This window comes from Furipterus horrens, unplaced genomic scaffold (assembly GCF_987537825.1).
Source record: "Furipterus horrens unplaced genomic scaffold, mFurHor1.1.pri manual_scaffold_1, whole genome shotgun sequence".
Taxonomy (NCBI): Eukaryota; Metazoa; Chordata; class Mammalia; order Chiroptera; family Furipteridae; genus Furipterus; species Furipterus horrens.
In genome coordinates, this window is record NW_028327171.1 from 204,887,350 (window position 1) to 204,912,855 (window position 25,506).

General features: G+C 56.8%; 1 protein-coding gene across 2 annotated transcripts; it reads left to right on the forward strand.

Moving 5' to 3' along the window:
* Positions 1–2,853: 2,853 nt before the first annotated feature.
* ASIC4 (acid sensing ion channel subunit family member 4) lies at positions 2,854–25,007 on the forward strand. 2 transcript variants are annotated; one of them, XM_090269039.1, is made up of 10 exons: positions 2,854–3,755; positions 19,360–19,504; positions 19,601–19,728; positions 19,922–20,084; positions 20,563–20,619; positions 22,517–22,670; positions 23,842–23,933; positions 24,010–24,089; positions 24,417–24,521; positions 24,684–25,007. In XM_090269039.1, the coding sequence occupies exons 1-10, from the start codon at positions 3,174–3,176 to the stop codon at positions 24,795–24,797; spliced, it is 1,620 nt and encodes a 539-aa protein (XP_090125165.1). In that variant the 5' UTR covers positions 2,854–3,173; the 3' UTR covers positions 24,798–25,007. The 2 variants fall into 2 exon arrangements, with proteins under 2 accessions (XP_090125165.1, XP_090125157.1); XM_090269031.1 differs by lacking the exons at positions 24,010–24,089; positions 24,417–24,521; positions 24,684–25,007 and having other exon boundaries at positions 23,802–23,931.
* The last annotated feature ends 499 nt before the right edge of the window (positions 25,008–25,506 follow it).

A 25,506-nucleotide genomic window follows, 5' to 3' on the forward strand; every position in this document is an offset into this window, starting at 1 on the left:
CCATCTATCGTTCTCTTTCTCTGTCGGGAAGCCTAGTGCATCCCCGGGGGGCTGGGGGGAGGATTGGGCTGGGAACAAATCTGGGGAATGGGGACAACTGGATGACAGAGGACACCTGCCTAAGGTTTTGCAGCCTGACCCAGCAGCCACACCCCACCCCCACCCCGTGGCCCCCTGCAGTGGGCACCCATACTCCCTACTAGAGTCCCCGACAGCTCTTCCCATTTTGATCACACCCAGTTCAGGTTCTGGCCAGCAACACTTGGCCCTGATGCTCACTGCAGGGGACAGCTGGTCCCCTGGGAGTGGGTGGGGGAAGCAGGGAGGGGATGGGAGAGCTTGGGCGCTGGGCTAGGGATGGGGGTGGGGAAGAAGCTGGGCCGGGCCCCAGGGACCAGCTGGGCAATGAGCCGGGGAAGCAGCCAGGAGGCTAAATGAGGGAGATTATCACCCAACTGCAGCCGGGCAGAGAGGGAGGCAGGCAGGGAAGCGGGGAGAGGGAGGGGAGAAAGGACGGGGGGCCAGAGAGAAAGAGGGTGTAGGGGACCAGGGAGAAAACGGGAGACACTGGAGTGGGGGGAAGACCAAAGGCTGTGGGGGGCTCTTACTGAGCATAGCCCAGATTCCTGGGAGTCGGAGACTAGATGGGGACTTGGGAACAATTGGAGACAGCTCTCTGAGGGGCAGTGGTGTGGGGTACATGCTGTTCCATTTCCCTGTAGCCTGGAGCTCCCCATCCTCCCCCCACACCAGGTTATCTCCCAACTTCATTCCCTCTAAAGGCTGAAGGCTTCCTGCAGGCTCTCGGGAGGAAAGAGGGTGTGCTCTTGGCTCATGACAGAAGCCAGTGTGTTGGGGGAAGTATGACCCTGTGATCTCAGTGGATGGCAGGGCAATTTAGAGACATGCGTTGCAGTCCAGGGCAGAAACAAGTACTGGGGAAAGCTTGGGGAGAAGCTCCCCACTTTCTTGACTGAGCCTCAGACGGAAATAACCTTAAAAAGCAATTAAATCACATTTTTTAAAAACCCAGTAAAGGAAAATCAATACTAGGAGAAAGGGGAAGAGAGAGGCTGGGGGAGGACAAAGAGGTGGGCAAGGAAGCACTGGAAGGGTCTAGACTGAAAGTGTAGCCAGGAGGGGGCTTCCAGGAGAGGGGGCAGGGTGCTAACTCAGTTGCTGCTCCCAGTGCCAACCCCACTTACCTGTTGGGGACCCCACTAAGTGCAGTTCCTGGACGCAGGGGTCTTATCTCCCCGGTTTGGGGGAACTGGCTTGTGGGGAAGCCCAGCCATGGGATCCCTGAGGAAGCTTACTTTGATGAGAGGTTAGGGATCACACAACAGGGTGCCACACATGGCCAGGGGCATGCACGTGTGTGTATGTGTGTGTGTGCGTGCACGTGTGGCCCATGCTGGGGTGACCTGTGATGACTGACAGGGCTGACCTGGTCTTGCAGCCAAGGGTGGACAGAGTGGCTCCCTGCCCCTGCTCCCACCCTGCCACCCCCAGGCCCCCCTTCAGGGCTAGGCAGGGGCTGCGACCTGAAGGGCAGGTCTGCCGCCTGACACAGGGAGGGGCGGCCACCGGGCAGCGGGAGCACCTCGGGCTCTAATCCCCAGCAGCTGCAGTTTCCCTCGGATCGATTCCCTTCTCACTTTTTTTTTCAGCTGCTGGTTCCGCGGCTCAGATCGATGGAGCCGCCTCCCCCGCCCCTCTGAGCTTCCTCTCCCTGCTGCTCATTAGCACCCCGATTAATCAGCCCCCCATTTCCTCGAGGGGACAAGTGCTTCCTCCCCCACGCGAGCTCACACTTTCTTAGGGTCCCCCAAAGCCACAAGCTGCTTACTGTGACCACCCCCACCCTGGTGGCACCCAGGGACTTCCTCCTGTCCTGCCAACAGGGACCATCCTGCCGGTGGTAGCAAGCCCACATGCCTGCCTGCCCCCCGCAGGACAGCAGCCACTCAGGGCTCCCCCACCCCACTCTGCAGGAGGACACCCCCTGCGTCTGCTTCTTTAGGATTGCACTCCCACCATTCCAGCCCTGCACATTTCTAATCCCTTCAATACCCCCATTTGGCCTCTCTGCTCCCTGGTCTGTTCACTCAACAGCATCCTCCCCCCACCACCCAGCCTGGCTGTGGCTAGAAATTTGGGAAACATTTGGAGAAGCAAAGTGGCCACAGATGGGCAATTCAGCCAGAGCGCCCTCTGTCCCAGACATTCAGGAGACTCCGTTGGGGGGGTGGGGCAGCCAGTGTCCCCAAAGGGCTGGGTATGGTACATGCAAAAATCAGGAGTAAAGCTCTAAGGAAGCCAAGAATCTTGGTGGCCTCCCTGTGGCTCCCTTGTCTATCCTGCCCTCCTCTGCTCGCCCCTCCCCATTCAAACAAGTGGCTCTCCCAAGGAGTTTCTGGAAGCTGCTGTGAGTGGGGCAGTGGGTGTCAGGTGGAGGCTGGGTGCTGGAGTTGGGAGTAAGGGAGGCCAGGAGCTGGGAGATGGAGTTGGCTGTGACTTCTCCTGGGGTGTGGTCCAGAAAAGTGGCAGAATGAGCTGCGGACTCTGGGAGCAGCACTCTTCCCTGGGTGGCCTGGGAGTGGGGCCATCTGAGCACCCCATGAGTGGCTGGGTAGAGCAAGAGTTTCGGGGCAGATCGATGAGGTCGTAGGCAGGGACCAGGGAATCGCTGTCCTGGGCGGGGGGCTGCCCCCTCCCCTGGCCTGGCTCCTGCCGCCCATGCCGCCGGTGAAACGCTGTTGACATGTCCTGAATTATTAAGCACGGGGTGGGCTCCGGAGCACATGCTGAGCGAAGCGGCTGGGGCTGCGCGGCGTGGCGGAGCAGCTCACTCGCTTGCTCGCAGGGACACACGCAGGGGCTGACAGCTGTGCTGGTGCTGATAAGGGAAGCCACAAGGAGACGATCGAGGAGAGAGACAAGCGGCGGCAGAGGCGGCAGCGGCAGAGGCAGCACCGGGGCTGCGGAGCTGCTCGGAGTGGGAGTGACTCCCCCACCTCAGGCCCCCACCCTGTCCCCAACCTCCTCCAGCTTGCCCTGAGTTTAGAAGAGCAGCCGCTGCCACCACCAACACTCCGGAGGGCACTGGGGGCTGCTGGCCAGGGAGGGACAGGGGCAAGGAGGCTCTGGCCAGTCCCAGCAGCCGGGGACAGATGCCGATCGAGATTGTGTGCAAAATCAAATTTGCAGAGGAGGATGCGAAACCCAAGGAGAAGGAGGCAGGGGATGAGCAGAGCCTCCTGGGGGCTGCGCGGGGGGCAACAGCGCCCCGGGACCTGGCCGCCTTTGCCAGCACGAGCACTCTGCACGGGCTGGGCCGGGCCTGTGGCCCAGGCCCCCATGGGCTTCGTAGAACCCTGTGGGCATTGGCTCTACTCACCTCGCTGTCTGCCTTCCTGTACCAGGCAGCTGGCCTGGCCCGGGGCTACCTAACCTGGCCTCACCTGGTGGCAATGGACCCCGCTGCCCCAGCCCCAGTGGCGGGCTTCCCAGCTGTCACCCTCTGCAACATCAACCGCTTCCGGCATTCGGCACTTAGCGACGCTGACATCTTCCACCTGGCCAATCTGACAGGGCTGCCCCCCAAAGACCGGGATGGGCACCGTGCCGCTGGCTTGCGCTACCCAGAGCCTGACATGGTAGACATCCTCAACCGCACCGGCCACCAGCTTGCTGACATGCTCAAGAGCTGCAACTTCAGTGGGCATCACTGCTCCGCCAGCAACTTCTCTGTGGTGAGTCCTGCCAGCTGGCCCGCCTGGCCTGGGGTGGCCAGAGGCGTGTGGAGGGTGGTGGTGGTGCGTGGGGGCCTCCACAACAGGGTTTCCCTTCCTTCCGCCACCAGAGGCTGGTCTTGAGTCTCCCCCAAGCTTGGTGTTTCCCTCCAGCTCCACAGCGGGGGACACTCGGGGCTTACCCTGGTGCTGCTGCTGCTCCTCTTCTTGGCTCTGCGGCTGCTGCAGTGCCCAGGTCTGGGGCTGGGGTCCTGGAGGGGGCCCAGGGGCCCCAAAGCTGGTCAGCTGGCAGGGAAGCAATGCACCACGCCAAGGCTGGACCAAGTGACCCCACGTTTCTTCTGTGACTTCTGGATTCTTCTCCTCACCAGATAAGGGTGATGGGGAGAGGGTGTTTGGGGCGGGGGGCGGCTCCAGCTGGGGAAAGACTCAGGCTGCTTCCTGGAGAGCTGGCCTGACCGGCAGGCTGGAGAGAGATGATCTCTGTGTACACTGGGTGCCAGTGTCTCCTCTGTCTGTGTGTCTCTCTCACACACCCCCTTTCACAGACATCCTCACACATCCTTCTTTCATGCTGCCCGTCTGGCTTCTCCCACTTTCCAGTCCCTCCCTCCGTTCCCTGATTCCTGCTGCTCCTTTGCCCGGTTCTGACACTGAGAATCACTCATTCACTCTGTTCGCTCTTATGTGTGTGGCTCACCCTCACTGCTGCTCAGCACACCACACACACACACACACACACACACACATATACACACACACACACACACACACACACACACACACACACACACACACCCCTCCATGGCTCCGGGACAGTTTCCTGCGCACTCCCTGTCACGCACACTCAGTGTCCCTGCCACTACACGCACGTGCACACCTGCACACCCACACATCTAGAGAGCTACTTGTCTCCGTGATCACATCCCACTTCTTACTTAGCTGCCAAGGACAGGGTCATGCTGTGGATGCCATGTCCTCTGTGGCAAGCCCCTCATCTATCTCAACCCCTGGTCTCCATGTGGAGACGGCTGCTGCCATGTCTCACAACATGTGTGTGTGTGGGGGTGTCTTCTATGCTGTCTGTTTGTGCTCCCTTCACCCAGTCATGGGTTATCTATTATTCCTGAAATGACTGTCCCCGGTCCAGGTTACTCCCAGTATTGTGTACGTGTGTATTTCCACGCTTGTTACCACTGCCCAGACATATAAGTACATACATGTTGTCAATATGGTGACCACTCCAGCCCAGCCTCCAGGAGCAGCCCACAAGATGGGAGACTTTCCCTCGTCATGACCTGGCCACCCCCTATCCATGGACTCACTCGCTTACTGCCTCAGTATCACCAGGAAACATGTTCCCACTAGTGCCTGGCTCCCACCAGGCCTCTGAGTCCTTCTGTTATATAGGGCGGGGGGAGTTGGATAGAAACAGAGGAAGGGACAGAGGGAGAGGATTGTGCTGGGAGAGGAGTCAGGGACATCGACCTGTCATCCAGCTACAAACTCCCTCTTTTAGGAAAAAGTCACCTCTCCCCAAACCAGGGCCGTGAGAGGTCCCCCAGAAGAGGTGGAGTGTGAATGTGGACTTTCATATCCGTGGGGCTCCTCTATACACTATCCTCACCCCTCTGAGCTGGGGGGACAGACCCAGTCTTAGCAGGTGTTGTTGGGGCAGAAATCAATGGGGGCTTTGTATCCCTGAGTGGGAGTTTGTGTCCCAGGCCCCGGCTGGGGGTGGGAATGGAAGGAGGGAAAGAGAGGGAGGGCCGAGGAAGAAGCAAGGTGAGGCAGGCAGGGGCTTCCTGCTTTCCCGTCAGGAACGGAGCAGGTGCCAGAGAATATGGGAGGAGGGAGTTCCCTGATCAAGGCTGGCGAGTCTCTCCAAATTCTGGGGATGCCCCAGCAGGGATCAAGGTGGATCTTGAACAGGCCCTGGGGGTGGAGAGAGGAGAATAGTACAAGTTGTGGGCCTCAGTGCTGGGGCTGCGGCAGGACAGCAAGGGGGTGGAGGGGGAAAGCAAGCACTTAGGGGCAGGAATTTCCCTTTGGATCCTGCTCCCCCTATGCCCCATCCGGCCTAGACTCCGTACCCTTCTGCCTGCACCCCACCCCCTATCTGCTGTGTATAACTCTCCATTGGACTTGGCATTCTAGGGCTGAGACTGCTGCAGATTCACAGGGTCTGGGATTATGGGTTGGGATGGGGGCCCATGAGCTACGGCAATGGGGGTAGATGGGGTGCATTGTTGCGGCAAGATGGGAGAAGGAGTGTGGAGATGAAGACAGGGGGTCTCTGATGAGGACGTGAGGTCCTTTATGCCCTGTGGTGAGAACATGGAGCCATGATAGGGGCTTGGGATCTATGGTGGAGAGATGGATACAGGGACCAGTGGGTAGAGAGCCTGTCAGGGCGTCAGTGGTGAGATGCTCAGTGACAGGGACAGGCTTTGGGGAAGGGGCTGTTGTGTGTTTTCTGTTGCTTTTCCTGTTTCCTCCTTTCCACTCCCCACTCTGCTGTGACCTTTCCTCTGGAATCCAAGTTAATAAATGTCACATTTTCCAGCCTATTTTTACTCCGGGTAATGCGCCCTCCCCCAGTCCCCTAAGCTGCTGCTCTTGCTTCTGTTACTACTGTGATTGCTCCTCCCCCCACCACACATTCCCCGATATCCCCTCACTGACTTCCAATCAGTCACTCACTCCTTCAATCAACATGGCATTCTGAGCACCTCCCATGTGCCAGGCTCCCTGCCAGGTGCTTGGGGGTGGGGGGGAGAACAAGGAAGGGAAGCCCTAGTCCCCAGTCCCTGTCCTCAAGCAGCCTACAGTCTTGGGGTGGAATGACGACAGGGCCACTCAAAAGTTTAACCAACCATGCAAGAGTTAACCAGCCATGCAAGCCAAGCAGTGTCACAAGGTACCAGGATTAATTGCCAAACTAGGTACATGGATAGCAAGAGGCTGAGTTCAGAGAGGAAGGCCACTCTGGGCCAGAGAAAATTGGAGAGGTTTAAGGAATGAGCCAGGCTGGGCTGGGCGAGGTTTGGTGTGGAGAGCGAGTAGGGAGAGAGAAGAGAGAGCTCCTGGGTGAGGATGCTCCCGCTTCTTCACCAGTGCTACCCCTCCAGCGAGCCCACCCAGCTCTCGTCCTCTTTCCCGTTCCCCTACTTACTCTTGTACCGACCCATTCCCACCTCCACCTCCTAATTTCACCACAACCTATCCGTTTGCCCTTTCCTCCCTGATTCCTTCCACCATCTGCTACCCTGCTCCAACGCTCCAAGGCCCATCTAGACTTTCCCCACTGCGGCTTGCTCTCAGCCTGCCCACTGACTAGAAGGCAGAAATCACTTTCTTCCTAGGCATCATTTCTTTAGCTGTAAAATGCAAGGATGACTCTAAGATTCAGCATCTCCTCTCAGCTGGGGACTGTACGGTACGGCAGTCAAGTGTGTGGGATCTGGAGCCAGACCATGTGGATTCAAACCTTGGCTCTACCCTTTAAGCTGTGTGCCCTTGGAGGAGTCAAAAAGCTTCCATAAGCATCAGTTTCCGTTGTCATTAAATAGAATATTAGAACCTAAAAAATGTGGCTGGTTGCGGGGATGGAAGGGACGGCTTATCACACTACCTGGCACGCACAAAGTGTCAGCTGTTACAATGCCACCACCCCAACTCCTGGCTCTCCTTAACCTGACTGTTCCCAGCAACACCTGCCGTTTTCTGACCCATATGCTGGCGTCTTTGCTACTCTCCATCACCCAGCCTTCCCCCTTTCTAGACCCTCAAGCCCACACTCTCCCCCTCCCCTATTGTAGCATTCCCACGCTATCCAGCCCTCCCAGATATTCAGGCAGGAGTGTGAGCACACACCTGAGATCACTGCTATCTCACAGGATATTCTGTGATGATGGAAATGTTCTATACCTGCGCTGCCCCACATGGTAGTCACTAGCCACCTCAGCTCTTGAGCATCTGAAATGTGATTAGTGTGACAGAGAAAATGAATGTTCAATTCAAACAGCCGCGTGTGGCTAGTGGCTGCTGTGTTGGACAGTGCAGATCTGGTCCTAGGAATGAGGTTCAGACTGCCAGACTGGGCGGGGCTGGGAACTCCAACTGGTATCAAGAATATAAGGGGGCAGCTGTGGGCTCTGATTGGAATCCCGGCACCTAATCTCTGGGCTGAGGTCCCAGGTTGAGCCGAGGATAGGGCCTGTGTCTGGGGACATCGAGGTATCTGTAAACACCACAGGAGCAGTACACCTTTCTTCCCAGGTGTGAGGCATGACTGTGGTCTTTTCTCTTCTATGCTACTGTCTGGAACATTGAGGCACAGGGGAGATGGAGAATGAATCCTTGCAGAGACAGGGGTATAACCCTGGCGCTCTCTGTGGGGTCCTCAGGAGCCCAGGCAGCCCCCGGAGGGGCAGGTGACCAAGGACCTGTGGGCGCTTCACTGTCTCCATCCCCTCTCGGCTCTGACTACCCTCCCCCTTCCAACCCTCCTTCTGCACATGCTGGTGACTGCCGAGACTATTAATCACTCGCCCTGTTCTCTTCCTCTCTACTAATCAGGCACAATTAGACAAGGCCTCTTCCAGCTGGGCAGTCCCCCTCCCTGTCCTTCTCCCTCCTCTCCCAGCTCCACCCCAGCTGCCACCAGGACGGTGCTGAGGCAAGGTGAGCAACATGCAAGCTCCCTGTCACTCTCTGGCTTCCCTGACCCCCAATTCAAGGCCCCTTAGCAATCCCTTGCCTTCTATCCAAGCTTCCTACTGAGCCTGTCCCCTTCCCTGGTGTGGTCAGGCCAATACTGACAGTCTCTGCCCCCTGTCCTTGGCCATGGGAGAAAATACTTTATACACATCCCAACTCCAAGCCTTTGCCACTGACTCCAAAGGCCTGAGGGCTGCCCCTTGTCTTCTTGACTCTGGAAGGAAGGGGGCATCCACTGAGGTTAGTCCAGGGCTCTTACTACCAGGGCGCTTACCTCTGATCCCTGTCCCCTGTCCAGTCCTCTGTCCCCTCTGGTCCCATTTTCTCCTGAGGCATGAAACTTGAGAACATTTAATTCAACACCTAGTTCAGGGTTGGTCCTGCCTTCAGGAGCCAGGCAGGTCAGGTCCAGGAGGGCACATTGCAGAGAAGGGTGGGGTCTGTGGAGAACTGAAAATCCCTTATCCTTGAAGGGAGCTGCCCCAGCTAACTGTCCCTATGGTCCGGGATGCCCAGTGTTGGTGGGGGTTGGGGAGGTCATCCAAGTTGTCCAGAGAAACCCTGTGCCTTGATTGTTTTAATAAAAATTTTCCTGACTGAAAAAATAATACTCTGAAGGCTACTACAACTCAATTACAGAGACCCGGTGTACTAGCCCTCACAGGCTGCGCTGCCACCGGCCGCTGCTTCTCAGGCCCACCTGGAGGCGGCGCTCTCAGTCTGGCTGGTACTCATCGGCCAGTGGAGCTGGCAGAACAGCCAAGGGCAGGGGCTGTTATTGCTACAAAGGGCTGGCCTGCAAGGGCAGCGGGGAGGGCCATGAGGGACGTGCCCCACCCGGCCCCACTCAGCAGCCCAGTGGCCTCTTCATTAATCAGGAATCAGCCCCGAGCTGGGCTCATTATCAGCTCAGCTTCTCACGGCACTGCCGGAAGATGCTGATTAGCATTTGAGGAAATGGCCCCCACGTCCCCTGTCCCCCTCCCGCGCCCCGCCCCCCTCCGTCTTTCTCCCCTACCCGTGCTCCTTTCTGGACTCCCACCCCTGCCCTTCTGCTTCCCGGAGGAAGCTGCTCCCTCTGGTGGCTGGCGGCAGGGTTGCCTCCACTCGGCCCAGGCAGGGGTAGGAAGGATCAGGAATGGGGTGGGGGTGGGGGGGGGGGGCAGGGAGGCGGGAGCACCAGAACCTCAGGTTTGCTCAGGGTGAGACCCCTGGGCGGAGGGGAGAGAGTGTATGCCGGCTGCAGACTAAAAGTGGTCAAGTAGAGATGGGCACCACCCTGGAGGACAGGAGGAGAGGGCAGCCTCGGGCTGGTGCGTTATCAGTGTCTCCCTGCCCTACCAGGCTCTCCAGGCAATGCCACCTCCTTAAAGCAGGGGGACAGCCAGAACCGTGGACGGGAGGCCCGAGGGTGGTTTTTTGGCTTACATTATTTTTTGCAAATCATGGTGCAGGCTTAGGGTCTTGGAGCCATCCCAGATGAATGGGAGTGTAAGGCAGGAGGACAGAGACCCAGAGGGTTCAGAGCGCTCTATTTTCCAGAAGGCGTAGAGGGTGTCTACACTTCTTACCCTGGCTCCCAGGCCAGAGGATGGCAGCGCTGGAAATCCCCCACCCCCCCACCCCCAAATGTTCACCATGCCCTTGGGACACCCGGTTTGGGTTGGAGGGAGAGCCGTTGCAGAGAGACAGGCAAGGGCTGCAGCAGCGAGGCAGCAGCGAGAGTTCAGAGAGGAGCCACGGGATGATTAAGGGGAAATGGAGGATTGATTTAGGAGGAAAGATTAAAGGAGCTAAATCCGTGGCGCTTGGCTCAGCGGTGACTAAGCGTGGACAGGATAATAGCTTACAAATGTGTGAAAGGTGTAAATACCAAACGGGGGAGGGGAGGCGGCTCGGCCGGCCAGGGAAGCGGGGCGGGGGCTGGGCAGACCCGGGGGGAGGGGGAGGCTGGGGACCCAGGGGCGACTGCCCCGTGAGGCTGGCCCTTCTCTAGTGGGAGTGCGGGGGGAGGGAAACGTGTTGTCGGGGAACCCCAGGTTCCAAGCAGGGGTTCCCCTTTCTGGGGCGCAGCTTCACCGGCCAGGTGCTGCCCTCCAAGTCCCACTGCCACCCCGCTGGGGACCTGAGGTCGAGGGTTCAAATCCCACCCGAGTCCCCCTGCGCCCCCCGGCAGCAGGCCTCTCCCGCCTCTCCCAGCCCCGCCAGGCGGACCCGCCTCTGCAGGCCTCCTCCCGGCCCCCGCCTCGCCGTCCAGGCTCGCGCCCCCTCGCCCCTCCCCGGCCGAGCGGGCGGCGGTGCTCCCTCCGCGGTGGAAGCCTCTGGCGCCGCTGTGTGCGGAGGTCACTTTGCCGAGGAGCCGGGAGCCGAGGGAATGCAAATGAGGCAAACCCAGGGAGGAGAGCGGAGGAGCCCAGAGGAGACGGGAGGGAGGGCGCTCGGGCGCCTTGATGGATGCCTGCCCCGCGGGAGCGAGGAGAAGGCGGAAAGGAGCGCGAGGCGCTGGGTGCAGCCCTCTGGGTGTGGCCCTCTGGGTGCGGGTGGGCCCGGCCTGGAGGCCAGGGTGTTTGTGCGGGGGTGGAGATGTGGGGGGGGGGCGATGGGGCCCAGATCGGCGCACACCCACCCACCCGCCCACCTCCACCACCACAGCCCCTGCCATCTTCCCTGTCCTGGCTCCTTAACTCCCTGCCGGCCCGGTTTGTGCTCCACTGTGTAAGCAAAACTCTTAAACACACAACTTTGCATCGAGGGCGCGGGCATGGCAGAGAAGGACTTCGTTACAATTTAAAAATATTCCCGCCTGGAAAATTAACTTTCTACGGTTTAAGGCCTAGGCAGCCGTTACCTGGGTTTGGCTGTTTACCTACGTCTTGGAGCCCTGAGCGCTCTTCTCCGGTGGAAATGCGGCGCTCACCTGGAATCACTTTCTTAGCGCAGCCCCAAGCTGTTCCTAGCTGCCAGCGCGGCCTCCGCCTGGAGTCACCGGGGCTAGACCCGGTTCCTACTTTTCTTCCACCACCCCTCACACATTTACATGTGAACAAATCCTGCGCCCATTTCCTCCTAGACCTACGGTAGGCACTTCTACCTCCGGGAGGAAGTCACCCTGAAAAGCACTTGAGTGACTGCAGGGGTGAGGGGTGTTGGCCACGTGGTAAGGGTGGGGGCCAGGCATGCTGGGGGAGTGGGTATTCTCCCTCTGACTGTGGCATGGACCGATGCCCTTCCTGGGTGGGTGACTGGGCTTGCTCTCCAACCCAACGAACCCCTGTTCTACTGTCAGAGGACTGGCACCAGCCCCCCATCATAGTGCCAAACACGACTAGTAACGATCTGACTATACCTGTGTTTTGCATTGTGTTGCCCAGTGCTTAGCACGTGCTTCAGAGTGTAAGTGCTCGATAAACACGTTTTGAATGAATAAATGTCTCAACAACTAGAACAGGAACAGAACCATAGGTATGGAGATCATATGGAGGGCTATCAGTGGAGAGAGGAAGAGGGGGAATGAGGGAAAAGGTGCAGGGATTAAGAAGCATAACTGGTAGGTACAAAATAGACAGGGAGACATAATAGTAAAATAAATGGAGAAGCCAAAGAACCTATATGCATGACCCATGGACATGAACTAAGGTGGGGGGATTTCTGGAGGGAAAAGGGGAACTGGGCAGATGGGGGCAAAGGGGAAAAGACTGGAACAACTGCAATAGCATAATCAATAAAATACACACACACACACACACACACACACACACACGCAAAAATAAATGTCTCTGCAGCCAGACAGCAAACTCCTTGAGGGCTGAGACTCTCTGTTTTGTTCTCTAAATCAACTCCGGCACCAAGTACAGCACCTGACACGCAGTACAGATTCCAGGAATAGTGTTGGCCACATAAGTGTTGTTTGAACACACACCATTCCTTGCATACCTACTGTTTGTCGGTGCAGTGCCAGGCATGGCTCATCACACAGTGGCTGTGAGCACAGACTTCAGCACCAGACTGCCTGGTCCCCAGCTCCGCCACAGTATGTGACTCTGGGCCTCCTTTCTTGTCTGTAAAATGGAGATGATAAGAGACCTCCAGTTTGGGGATTTTGTGAGGATTAAGGAATTTATAAAGCACTTAGGACTGTGCTTGGCACAGAGTAAGCACTAAACAAATACTAGCTGTGGCTCTTATTTATGTACATTGTCTCTTTCCTCATAATACCTCCGAACAGTGCCTATTATCATTGCCATTTTACAGATGAGAAATGGAGGATCCAAGAGGTTAAATGACTGAGTCCAAATCCCACAGACAGTCAAGGTAGGGCCCAGATCAGAACCACACTGGGCTTCTGGCCTGTGCCCCCAGTGCTGCTTCCCATCTGGTGGGAGAGCCTGATCTCAGAGTATGGGGGTCTCGCTCTGGTACAGCTCTGTTCTCTATGAAGCACTGTCTCTCCCAAGTTGCCGAGAGAGCCTTTACCAAGGGGCGTGAGGCCTCTTAAGAATGGGCCTCCTATGAATCCAAGATCACAATGGCGGCACCATCTTGGTAGGAAGCTTTGTTCCTCAAATGAGCTTCCACTTTTCTTGAGCACCTACTATGCGTCACTCTGAACTGATTTCTAAACCTCTTGACTAACCTTAGGAGGAGGAGTCCCCATTCCTTTTCTACAGATGAGCAAGCCAAGGCTCCGAGAGGTTAAATCACACATACAAAGTTGTTTGTCCAAGGTTGGTGACAGAGCTAGGATTCGAACCCTTTTTTGGTCGGGCTTCAAAATATGTGCCCCTTTCCCCACATTATGGGCTTATGTGGATCTGTTTCTGGCACCACATGCAATGTTCGATCTCTGCCCCAGCTTGGTTCTTATTGGTCTTTACAGCACTTATATACTAACACTGATTTCACTTTGCAAACGGCTTTCATATATTTTGCCTCTTTTGAGACAACCGCCCTATGAAATAAATCAAGCAGGAATTTCTATCCTCACTTGACAGATGAGGAAACTGAGGCCCAGAGAAATCCATAAATCACTTTTCTAACCAGGCTTATAGAGACCTCGGACCAGGTCTCCTGACTCCCCAGGGGTGACCAGGGTTAGTGGAGAATGCTGGGGCCACTGGGTGGGGGGACTGGGTTCTCATTTTAAATTTGCCCCTCCCTTTTGGACACGCACCTTGCTATCTCCAGACTTCTGTTTTGGCCTTTGTACAGTGAGGGTTTGGATGGAGTGACTTCCAATTTCCTCCAGCTCAGACACTCCAGGCTTTTTGAGTGGGTGCCTCTTCCTTCCTCTGCCCCTCCTGAAGACAGAGAAGGAGGAGACTCTGAACCTGGACACTTGTGCCACCACTGAGTAAAACTGGGCTGGGGGCTCTCCAAACCAGGGTGTGTGAAGATGCACCCCCTTCCACTGGACCATGGCGGACTGCAGTGCTTAGGGGCAATGATCCCTGGGCCTAAGTGAGAGGCTTGGGGCTGGACTGAAGCAGAGGAGAGCTGATGGAATGGGAAGGGGGGGTGGTGAAGCTGCCATGGAAAAGTGGGGGTGGGGTGCCAGGGCCTTGGCAGAGACAGGGCACCCAAAACACAGTGGAGATAAAGCCCAGGCTGCCGATTAGCTCGGGGATTAGCCCAGCCTCTGCTGCTTCCCGCTGCTCCTTATCTCCTGGAGGCCAGGCCCTCTCCCTCACAGCTTTGAGCCCTGGACCTGCTAATTGCCTGTTAACCCTGCGGGCTCTGTGACTGTAGGGAGGATGAGGGGGTGGGCAGGGGTGGGAGAGAATGCGGGGAAGCCAACCAGAGGAAATGGGAGCTGTGGGTAGAGGGAACTCAAGGGACTGAGGAAAGCCAACCACTTGGGTCCCCCCTGACCCCTGATCCCTGTCTCCGGCAGACCTGGAGGAAGGGCAGGGTGAAGGAGCAGGGAGCACCAGGGAAGTGTTTCTGGGTTGGGCAGGGGGAGAAGCCTCAAGACCAGGGAAAAGTCTAAGAGGAAGACAAGAGACAGAGACTGGACAGCGGGACTAAGGGATAGACAGAGAGGACAGCAAACAAGATGGAGATGTAGACAGCAAAGAAACATGGGGTGGGGTGGGGAGCCAGGACAATGGGAGGGAAAGACGGAGGCCAGCGACACGGACAGGCTGACAAAAGGCCAGGGACACAGAAAGAGAGACCAGAGAAAGACTAAATGGACAATTGAGTGGATGCCGAGGACAGACTGGTCAGGAGGAGGGACTGGAGAGACAGACTGAGGTCAGAGGACAGAGGCTCAGGAGACAGACTGACCCAGAGCAGGTCCAGGCTAACACTGAAGGGGAGATGGTCCAGAGGGACAGGCAGAGGCCAGCCAGAAGGAACGTGGTGGAGGGGTCCAAGGGTCTGCATGCAGCATAGATTCTTGTCAAGCAGCTGTTCAGCCTAGATCCACAAGGGCTCTGGGAAGCCATGTGCTCAGCCTAGAGCCGGGGAGGTAGATCTGGAGACTAAGGCAGAGAGCAAGGAAGGGCACAGAAGAGGGAGGGCCAGACTGAAGGAGGAGGTGGGGTCTGAGATGGGGACAGGGTCCAGGGGCTGAGGGCTGGTGGTGTGGGTGATCTGGAGATAGCCCCTCCAGCCATCAGGGCACATTCTGGCCTAGAACCTGCCCCTTTCCATGGCTGAGCCTTGGACTCTCAACCTCTGTACACATGCCCTCTTTTCAGGCCAGTCCGTGGGGAGACAGCAGTGGACAGCCAGTGGGACCTTGTGGCTGAGCGGTCGTGCCGTCTCCATGGAAGGAGCTGTGGGCTGTGCTGCCACACATATTCTGCCACTTAGGAGCTGGCGGCTCCACCTGCCGCTGCCTGCCTGGCCCAGGGACCGTCTCCAGAGCAACGTTCTGCTCTGCCCAGCAGTCGGGTCTGACCCAGGCTATGCGGGTGGCCTGGCCCTGCTGGTCTGGCCTGTCCATTTCCTGCAAAGAATAGCCATCAGACCCAAAGTCATTCCACCCAGCTCCCTTTGGCACACCCACTCTGCACAGCCACCTCAAGGCAGGGGTGCCCGGTAACCACTTGCCTCCAAAGCCATTCAAGTCAAAGCCTTCCCCATGGGCTTGGCCCGGCACAGGACTGGGCTCAGTGTCATGCAACGTTTGTCTGTGTGTACCTGTTGGAGGTGTCCGGTAGGGAGGCTGCCCCAAACCCACCCAGGGCCAGGAGTCGTTCACTCACTGAGCACAACCGGATGTTTCAGCAGCACTCTGTCTTGGCATCAGACTCATTTCTGTTTGAATCTCTGCTGTCCTTTCCTCGCTGTGTGTCCTTAGACAAGTCACTGTTCTGCTCTAAGGTTCCTCAGCATTAGCTGGAGGCAATACTACTTAGCTCACGTCATTGTCTGGAGGCATGTAGCCCAGGACCTGGTACAAAGTGGGGATATTTGACAGTGTTCACTTTGCACTTCTCGCCACCGCATGCCTCCTTCTGCAAATTGCACTGGGCTTTGGGGATGCCAAGATGGTAAAATGGGGCTCCTGGCTTCAGGCAATCCACAGTCCCGTGGATGAGGCTGTGCTGTGCAAAGACCATGAGTTGCCAACAGTAAGGGCTCTGCTGCCATGATTCAGCAGCGTGCTGGGGCACGTCAGTGAGCAGTTCACTACCCAGGTCCCCCATGCAGCTCTTGCCTTGTTTGTTTACCTTCTCAACTGAAGCATACGCTCAAGTCTGTCTGCGTCAGCAAAAGCTGATTCCAACATCTTGACTTGGAATAGGAAGAGGGTGGGTGCTTTGAAAATTGCGGCAAATACATATATATTCCCTTCTGCCTTTCCCACACCACTGGGGGGCCAGAAATGTTACACGCAGTCCCCTTTAGGGTTCCCCTCGCCCCAGTAAGAGTGCAGGTCTAGCTGGACTCTCCCCACTTCATCTAGGGCCTTTCTACTCAAAGGGCAACCAGCAGGTAGTTAGAAATGCAGACTCTGAATCCTGCCACCCCCAAGCCCCCATCACATTTAACATAACCATAATTGGCATTTAACAAGATCCCAGGTGCTTTGTGTGAGCACACCACCAACCACATGGAAGTTTGCGAAGCACTGCTCTCGGAGACTTTGGCAGATCAGCTCACCTCTCGAGCCTCCTTCGTTTCCTCATTAGTAGGACGTAGGGTGGTTGTGTTAAGCATTTAGCACAGTGCCTGGGCCAGAGAGAGTGCTCTGGAGCTGTCTGTGATGCCTACTACTGCCCCACAGACAGACAGACAGACACACAGCAGGGAGTTGGCCAAGGGTGAAACAGAGTCAAGAACTGCAACCCAGAAGATGGTGAGGGTGCTGAAGGAGGAGGGGAGGGCCAGGGGAGGAAGTGAGGAATTGAGAGGTAGCAGACCGAGAGAAGAAAGTGAGGAAGGCGTAGAAAGCAGTAGAGTGGAGTGGAGTGGAAGGGAAGGAGGGACAGGAGGAAAGGGGATGGGAGTTGAGTCACATTTCAGCTGAATGGGGCTGAAACAAGCTGAGACTTGGTGGGGGGTCAGGCTCCTGCCAAGAATAGGTAGTGTCCTGCATCTAGAGAATTACACCTCTCCCACTGACGAGCTGTGGGACCCTGGAGCGATAATCTGGCTGATTCACCCCACCTGATACCAGGGTTGCTGAGCGGATGAAACTGAGCAGCAGTAGATGTGGCCATGTTTTGTTAACTGCATAGTATTTGTTTTGCTTTAGGAATCTGAGGCGGGGTGGCAGAAGAACTAGGTGAGAGGGGAGGTCAGCAGGGTTATTAACCCGGAGAGGATGGGAGACCTAGCCTTGCCCCACAACAAGGGTGCTCCCAGCCCCCCAGTTCTTAGAACTCCCCACTCGCACTGCCCTCAGCCCAGCCCCTCTTCCTTCTACACCCTCCCTCTGAAGCTAGGCATTTAGGTTATCTTTTCCCTAACATGTCTCACGCCTTTCCTCCCAGTTTTTGCCAGTGTAAATATGTTCCCGAGAAGAGGGGAGGGGGAGCGAGAGCGAGCGATTGAGTGCGTCGACCCCTGGTCCCCGGGGAAAGTACGGCCTGTGACGGGTTTGACTACGGGGCTTGTCTGTGTGGGGTGAGCCCGACGAGGGGGGAAACCTGCCTCGGCCTCTCCCTCAACCTTCCTCCCCACCCAGCTGCTGCGCAAATCCCCGCCGGGGGGCTCGGCCTCCATCCCCGAGGCGCCAGCGCCATCTGGTGTCTATGCGGGAGAGCTCTCCACCAGGTAAAAGACGGGCTTCGTTCAGCGCTACCGGGCTTATCAGTGACCTTTGCGTTCCAGGGGCCGTGGGCCAGGTGCTGGGGACACCAGGCAGGCTCACTGTTTGTGTGCAGCATAAGCTCAGTTGGTGGGGGAAAGATGAATACTGAACTAGGAGACAAACAGATAAACAATATCATCTCAGGTCTTGATAAGTTCGTTCGGCAGCCGTCCGTCTCGAGAGACGATGGTGTAGCTTCTTAAGAGTCTATCTGCACCCCCGAGAATGGCTGTGCAGTCCGACTCGGGAGTGACACGGTATCTGTCTCCTCCCGTGTTGAATCGACATCTTGCGATGACGCTGGAGTGTCCTCTCCAGTGAAGCTGAAGCTACAGAGCCTGGGCAGGGTGATATGGAGGGTCTGCTGTTGCCCATGCAGCAGACCCCCCCCTCTCTTCGCAGCTGAAGGGTCCAAGGGAAAGACGGAGTCAATACAGCTTGGCTTCAGGTGCGCCGCAGGAGTTGCCGGTGTTGACTACAATGTCAAACCGCCTTAGGGACTCCGGCTCCGGATTTTCTGTCGGGGTTTACTCCCTTAGCCTTTCCCCTGAAGAGGTATGCCACAAGGCAGCGGAGGTTTTTTGGAGTCAGAGTTTTCCTTCTCTGATGTGCCCTGACTGGAAGATCGAACCAGCGACACTTAGCTCGCAGGCCGACGCTCAATCCACTGAGCCAAACCAGCCAGGGGGTTCTTGATAAGTACTTGAAGCAAATCAGCCAACACGTCGATTGACGGGTGGGGGCTGAAACTGTGAACGTGTGTTTGTGGTATATGAGTGTGTGTATGAGGAAGGGACACTTAGGCTGACGTTTAAGAGATGAACGGTTAGCCATGCCAAAATGACGGGGAGGCATTCCAGAGAGGGGCCTGCGTGAACGGAGGTCCGAGGAAGGAAGATGCAGCACGAGTTTGAATTTGTCAGAGATCTGGGGGTAGAGTGGCAGGAGAGGTTGGCAAGGGTCACATCCGATGGAGACGTTCAGGGTAGAGAAGGAGTGTGGCTTTATTCTGCGGGAAATGGAAAGCCATTGTCAGGCTTTAAGCCAGCAGGTGACTGGGCTGGAAGGAGCTCTCTGGCTACCGTGTCAATGGCCTGAAGGCAGAGGCAAGGATGGGCAAAGGGAAACCAGTGCGGCGTGCACTACCATGGCCTGGCAGGGGATGATGGTAGAAGCGGGGACACAATATGGAAGGAAAGCGGATACATTCTAAATAGATTTCAGAAGTAAAATTGCCCACAACAGCTGCTGGTGAGGGACAGAGAGGTTTCACAGATTCTGACCTGAGAAATTTGGTAGACAGTGGAGACCTTTATGCAGAGGAGAATGGTGGTGTTGGGGGGTGGGGGGGCAGCGGCACAGGATTTGGGAAGATGTCAAGAGTTCTGCTATTGATTTGTTAAACTGGAGATGCCTGTTAATCCTCTAAGGAAGGATAACAGTGGAACAGATGGAGCTCAGGTGAGAGGCTGGGCTGTAGATTGAGTGCTGAAAGAGGGAACAGGGCTGTCCAGGCAGGTTTGGTGACTCTGGGGAGGAGACAGGGAACCCTAAATAAAAGGACTTGTCTTAGCCCCTCCTTCCATCTGTCCTTTTCTCTCTCACCCCCCACCCCAGGTCTATACTCGCTATGGGAAGTGTTATACTTTCAATGCGGACCCACAAAGCTCACTTCCCAGCCGGGCAGGGGGCATGGGCAGTGGCCTGGAGATCATGTTGGACATCCAGCAGGAGGAGTACCTGCCCATCTGGAGAGAGACAAGTATGCAGGCGGGAAAGGACAGGGCCATCATGGGGACTCCGGCCTGGGCTGCCTGCCTGGGATGGCTTTTTAAAGCTCCCCACCTCCACTGTGCAGATGAGACGTCCTTTGAGGCTGGCATCCGAGTGCAGATCCACAGCCAGGAGGAACCACCCTACATCCACCAGCTGGGCTTTGGCGTGTCCCCAGGCTTCCAGACCTTCGTGTCCTGCCAGGAACAGCGGGTGAACACCTCCAGCTGGGCACTGTGTTGGGCACAGGGCTGGGTCTTTGGGTTTAGAGGGGATGCTGATCAGACCTGTCTTCCCAAAGCTCACAGCCTGCCAGTCCACCCATGGACTTTGCTGGGGTTGTGAGCACTGGAGGGCTGGGTGGAACTCCTGGGCATGACCCACCCCATCATGCCCATCTCTGCAGCTGACCTATCTGCCCCAGCCCTGGGGCAACTGCCGGGCGGAGAGAGGGCTCAGAGAGCCTGAGCTTCAGGGCTACTCAGCCTACAGTGTGTCTGCCTGCCGGCTGCGCTGTGAAAAGGAGGCCGTGCTTCAGCGCTGCCACTGCCGAATGGTGCACATGCCAGGTGGGCACCCTGCATCCCACCAAACCTCCGTGCCACCCTGCTAGGCTCCGGAACCTCCAGGAGCAGAGCACTGCTCATGTGCATGGGCAGCTGCATGCGTGCAACATGTGTGCATGTCTATATCCATGTGAGTGTACATGTGTGTTTGGGATTTTGTGCATGCTTAACATGTGCACTGAGATGCACACATGCATGATAATATGTATTTATGCATACACATGCTCATGTACACTTGTACCTGTGTACTTGTGGGGGTTGTATGCATATGCTTGAACATGTACTTATAAATGTGTTTGCATGTGTACACTTTCATGTTTATATGCACGAGCATGTATACAGTCATGCCTACATGTACATGTGCAAACACGCACATTTTGGGCATGTGTGTGTGCATACACGAGTGTGCCCACATTTGGGAATGTGGTGGGGGAGTGGGGATGGAGCCCTAGACTCCAGGAATAATCTTCTCTCCTTTTAGGCAACGAGACGATCTGCCCACCAAATATCTACATTGAGTGTGCCGACCACACACTGGGTCCGTGCTGCCTGCTCCCTTTTCTGCCTCTCCATCACCCTCCTCTTCACCTCCCCGCCCACCCTTCTCCTAACTGCCTGGCTCTCCTCCTCCCAGTCTCTCCCTGGGGGGTTCTTCCTGGGGATTGAGCCTTATCCCAAACCTCCAGGGGTCTGAGGACCTTTGCAGGTGTGGACATTTGGGTAAGTGGAGGCAGCAGGGTGAGGGGTTGCAGAGAACCCAGGCTTCCTGTCTTTTGGTTCAGCAAATGAGCTTGCCTTTCTGGGGAAGTGAAATGACTCCTTTCTTGGTGTGAGGAAAAGTGCATTGCTGGCTCTCAGTGTGGGTAAGGCAGACCCCATCTGTCCATAGGTTCTGTCTGATCTGCAATTCATTCATTCATCATTCTACAGATGCTTATAGCCTGTGCTGATGCTAGAGGTGAGAGGGGGAATAAGAGCCTTGCTCCTGTGGAGTTCACTGCTGGGCAAGGCTATGGATAGGCATTATAACGCAGTGTATTAGTCCTCGGGTAGGGGAAATTCAGGGATCCTACAAGGCCCCAGGTGGGGCATGCAGCCCCACCTGGAAAGGCAGGGAGGATTCCTAGAAGAAGTGATGGAGTCATCCAGGTGAAGAGGTGGACATGGTCTAGACAGTAAGAACAACACATGCTAAAGGCCTTGCGGCCAGAGAGAGCATGTGTCTGGCACACTGAAAGATCAATGTGGCTGGAGGGCAGAGAACACAGGAGGGGAGGGGAAGAAGAGAGGAGGCTCCAGGAAGCCAAGAATGGCTAAGGCAAGGCAAGAATACTATCTGATTTTAGGAAGGTGACCGATTAGATGTGGAGAATGCATAGGCGGGAAGTGAGACTAGAAGCAGGGTGACTGGTAAGGAGAGTGTTGCAATAATCCAGATGATGGGACCATGGGAGGAGAGAGGTGATGTGTTTGAGGCCATAGAATTACATGGAGACCTTCTCCATTCTGCACACCAACTGCACCAATGAAAGGGGTGATCAAAGAGTGACTAGTGAAGGAACAGATATGTGAGCAGGGATAAGGGAACCACAAGGGATGGTGAGACTCTACAGAACTAGCAACACCAGGGGGGCTTTACTCCCCCAGGCCTGAATGGGGACAGGAAGGGAGCCCTGCCGGAACCCAGAGAGAGAGCTGTGGCTGTCCGAGAGGGCCAATGGACAGGAGGTGTGGGCACGAAAGGAGGAATGAAACCTTTGCCAACTACAGCCTGGCAGTAAGGAAGCTGGGAAAAGAGACACCCTGGTATGCCTCCCCTCCTTGCCTTCTGACCCTCCTGGAGCCTCCCATTGGCTAAACCCAATGCAAAGCCAGAAGGCAAGGCAGTCTAGGTGATACGTTTGGTAGAGCTTAGCCTCCTGGCCACAGAGAAAGGCCGAGAAGAATGGAGGGTGGGTCTGAAGGGGTAAACAGAAAACCCAGCATACTGAACATACAGATCCTGTCCATCCACTTGTTCATTTGTCTGTCCATCTGTCCGTCCATCTACCCACCCACTCATCTATCCACCCATTCATCCCGGCATCCTCTGCAGGTCCCTTGTGTGTCTGAGGCCTCATGTGTTGATTAGCTCTGGTGGATGGGTCATGTCCTCACTCTGAGCCATGAGGATCTCCCTGCCCCAGGGAGCTGGGGGACAGAGGGACAAGCCTGTGGGAGGGTGCCTGGGAGTTTTACCTTCACTTGCTTTCCTGTATAGTCTGAAGCTGGTCCAGGAAGGGACCCCCATCCAGTGTCCTCTAGGCAGAGCCTGGCTGGCCAGTAAAGGCCCTCAATGTGGATATGGTTGCCTCAGGACAGCCTCTACAGCCGGTGGGCCTCTGGGCCACCCAGCCCTCCCCCCACCCACTGCAGTTGGTGCCTCTGTGTTGCAGACTCCCTGGGTGGGGGCTCTGAGGGCCCGTGTTTCTGTCCTACTCCTTGCAACCTGACCCGCTACGGGAAAGAAATCTCCATGGTCAGGATCCCCAACAGGGGCTCAGCGCGGTACCTGGCCAGGAAGTACAACCGCAATGAAACCTACATACGGTATGTGTGTGTGTGCGTGTGTGTGGTGGTGGAAGCCACCTCAACAGGCCTGGTGCATGGTGGAGACGGGGAGCAGGATGCATCTTTGTTAATAAGGAGTCTTCTGCTTGGAATGCTTTTCATGGTCCTTGTCTACTAACTGATCCCTACCCATCCTCCAAGTTATATCCTTTGTCTCCACCTCCAAGGAAGCCCTTGTTGGTCTAAATGCCTTTCGTCTGAGCTCCCACAGCACCCTGTCATTGCACGTATCCTGGTTTTAGGACCCTCTGTTTGGGTGTCTTTCTCCCCCCGCAACCTGGGGCTGTTAAATGCATGTTGAGTGAATGCTGTGCTGAGGGAGGGAAGCTGGAAGGGCTGGGAGAGGAATGAGGGGCCGCACTGAGCACTGGGTCTGGCACTTGCAGCCAGTCTACAAATGCTGAGCATCTTCTGAGAGCCAGGCCGGGGCCTGGGTCCTGTGGGCACAGAGATGATTCTGACACAAAACCCACGCCACAGTTTGTGGAGGAGCCCACGTGTGGCTGTGTGGTATGGCTTCTTGGGCCCCAGGAGAGGTTCATGAGCATGTCGCAGGGGAAGCAGGGCAAGTATGAGCTGGGCCTCTGAGGACCCCGGGCCTGTGGGAGGAGGAGGAAGGAGCAGAGGGGATGCATCCCAGGAAGAGAACTGTGGCAGGACGTGGAGATTGGCGTGGGGGTGGGGCAGTGAGAAGCAGATAAGAAAGCAGCTTGGAGAAGCAGGCACAGTGCTGCAGGTCACTGGCAGTCTTGCAAGTCTGGAAGAAGAATTTTGGAGTGGACTGTTGGGCACAGGGAGCCACTGAAGGTTCTAGAGAGGTATAGGGAGGAGGCAACACGAACACTATTTGCTGCTTTAGAGGAGAAGGCAGGCGGGAAACGGCAGGCCCAGGCTTTTTTTGCTCTCCCAGGCCTTCTGCTAACCCTCAGAATGTGAAGCTAACATGCATCTGGGGCTGCCTCCTGTCCCAGCCTCTGGAAGTCTGAGGGGAGTCACCAGCTTCCTTGTACAGTGGGGCTCGGATCAGCACTGTTGGACCTGGGATGTCCCTGCGAGCCACCCTCTTGGGAAGGGGGTCTCATGTGGACACCCCACTTCCTGTCTCTGCAGGGAGAACTTCCTGGTCCTAGATGTCTTCCTGTCTCTGCAGGGAAAACTTCCTGGTCCTAGATGTCTTTTTTGAAGCCCTGACCGCCGAGGCCATGGAGCAGCGTGCAGCCTATGGCTTGTCAGCCCTGCTGGGTGAGACCTGGCCCAGATTACGCGGGTGTGGTTCGGCTGCGTCTGCTTCCTCTGACCCCGCTCTCATGCTCCCCAGGAGACCTTGGGGGACAGATGGGCCTATTTATCGGGGCCAGCATCCTTACGCTGTTGGAGATCCTTGACTACATCTATGAGGCAAGGAAGGGGCCTGTCTGGGGCCACCCACACAGCGAGGGGAGGGTGGGAAGAGGGGCTAGGAGAGAAGCAGGGGGCAGTGTGGCTTCCTGGGGTAGCTGGTCTGGCTGGGAGGTCAAGCTCTAGGTTCTCTGCCAGGGCCCCCTGGCTGACTGGAAGGCCTGAGGGTTCTGAGAAGTCAGCAGAAAGGGATGGGGGAAAGAGGATTGAGGAGTCCCAGTGGGAGTTCGCTGGGCAACAGGTCCTGTAAGGTGGGCCTGGTTAGTCTGCCCCTCTCCTCTACCATTTCCTGAGCTCACAGCAATCCCCCCCACCCTGAACCCCAAGGTGTCCTGGGACCGACTGAAGCGGGTGTGGCGTCGTCCCAAGACCCCCCTAAGGACGTCCACTGGGGGCATCTCCACCTTGGGCCTGCAGGAGCTGAAGGAGCAGGTGAGGGTGAGCCCCGCGGGGCACACAGCCAGCACCTCCTCACAGGACTGAGCACCCCCAGTATCTCTGCACCAGCCTGGAACCTCTACCCCAGGGGACAAGGAAAGGCTGGCTCTATGAGACTTGGGGGCAAGGCTTAAACTCTCCCTCTTCATCTTGCAGAGTCCCTGTCCAAGCCGGGGCCAGGCTGAAGGTGGGGGAGCCAGCACCCTGCTCCCCAACCACCACCACCCACATGGCCCCCCAGGAGGCCTCTTTGAAGACTTCGCTTGCTAGGATGCTGCTGTGTCTGGAAGGACCCAGGAGTCTGGGACTCCTCCCTGGATCCCCAACACAGTCTTCCTGCTCCTGGAACAGAAGGCCTGGGGGCAGCCCAAGGCTGGGGTGGGGAGGGTGGTGGTGCACACTAAGGCACAGACTCAGTTCCTGTTCTCACCAGCCGTGGCACCAGCTGCTTCGCAGCACAGGGGGCCTTCTTGTCCCTAATCCTCTCCCGAGGCTGGTGCCCAGGGAGGGCTGGAGAGCAGGCCATGGGTCCCCATGGAGGAGAGAGGGGAGGTGGAGAAAGTGGCCCACCCCAGAATGGGTGGAAGCCTCTGTACATTTGTATATATTTGGGGAGGACAGGGTGGGGGTGGGGATACAGATATAGAAGGTGGGTGGGGCTATGAGGGTGGGTGATTTAGGGACAGCCAGGGTCCCAGCCCTAGTGCGAGCAGGAGAGGGTGGGCTCCCAGGGGTCAGGACTGCTGGGCTTCTCCTCCTTCCTGCCCCTCTCCAGGCCCAGCTCCTCATTTGGCAGGGGGAGTGGGCGGCCCAGCAGGCCTGGCCCAGCTCCCAGTTCCCCCTGCCCTATCCCCAGCCCCAGAGAGCAGACAAACCTTTCAGACCCTGGCTGAGCTTGGGGGTGGGGAAGGAAGTCTTCTCAGGCCTCTGTCTCCAGTCTGGTTTTATAAAGTGCTGACGAAATTAGGAATAAAGAGGC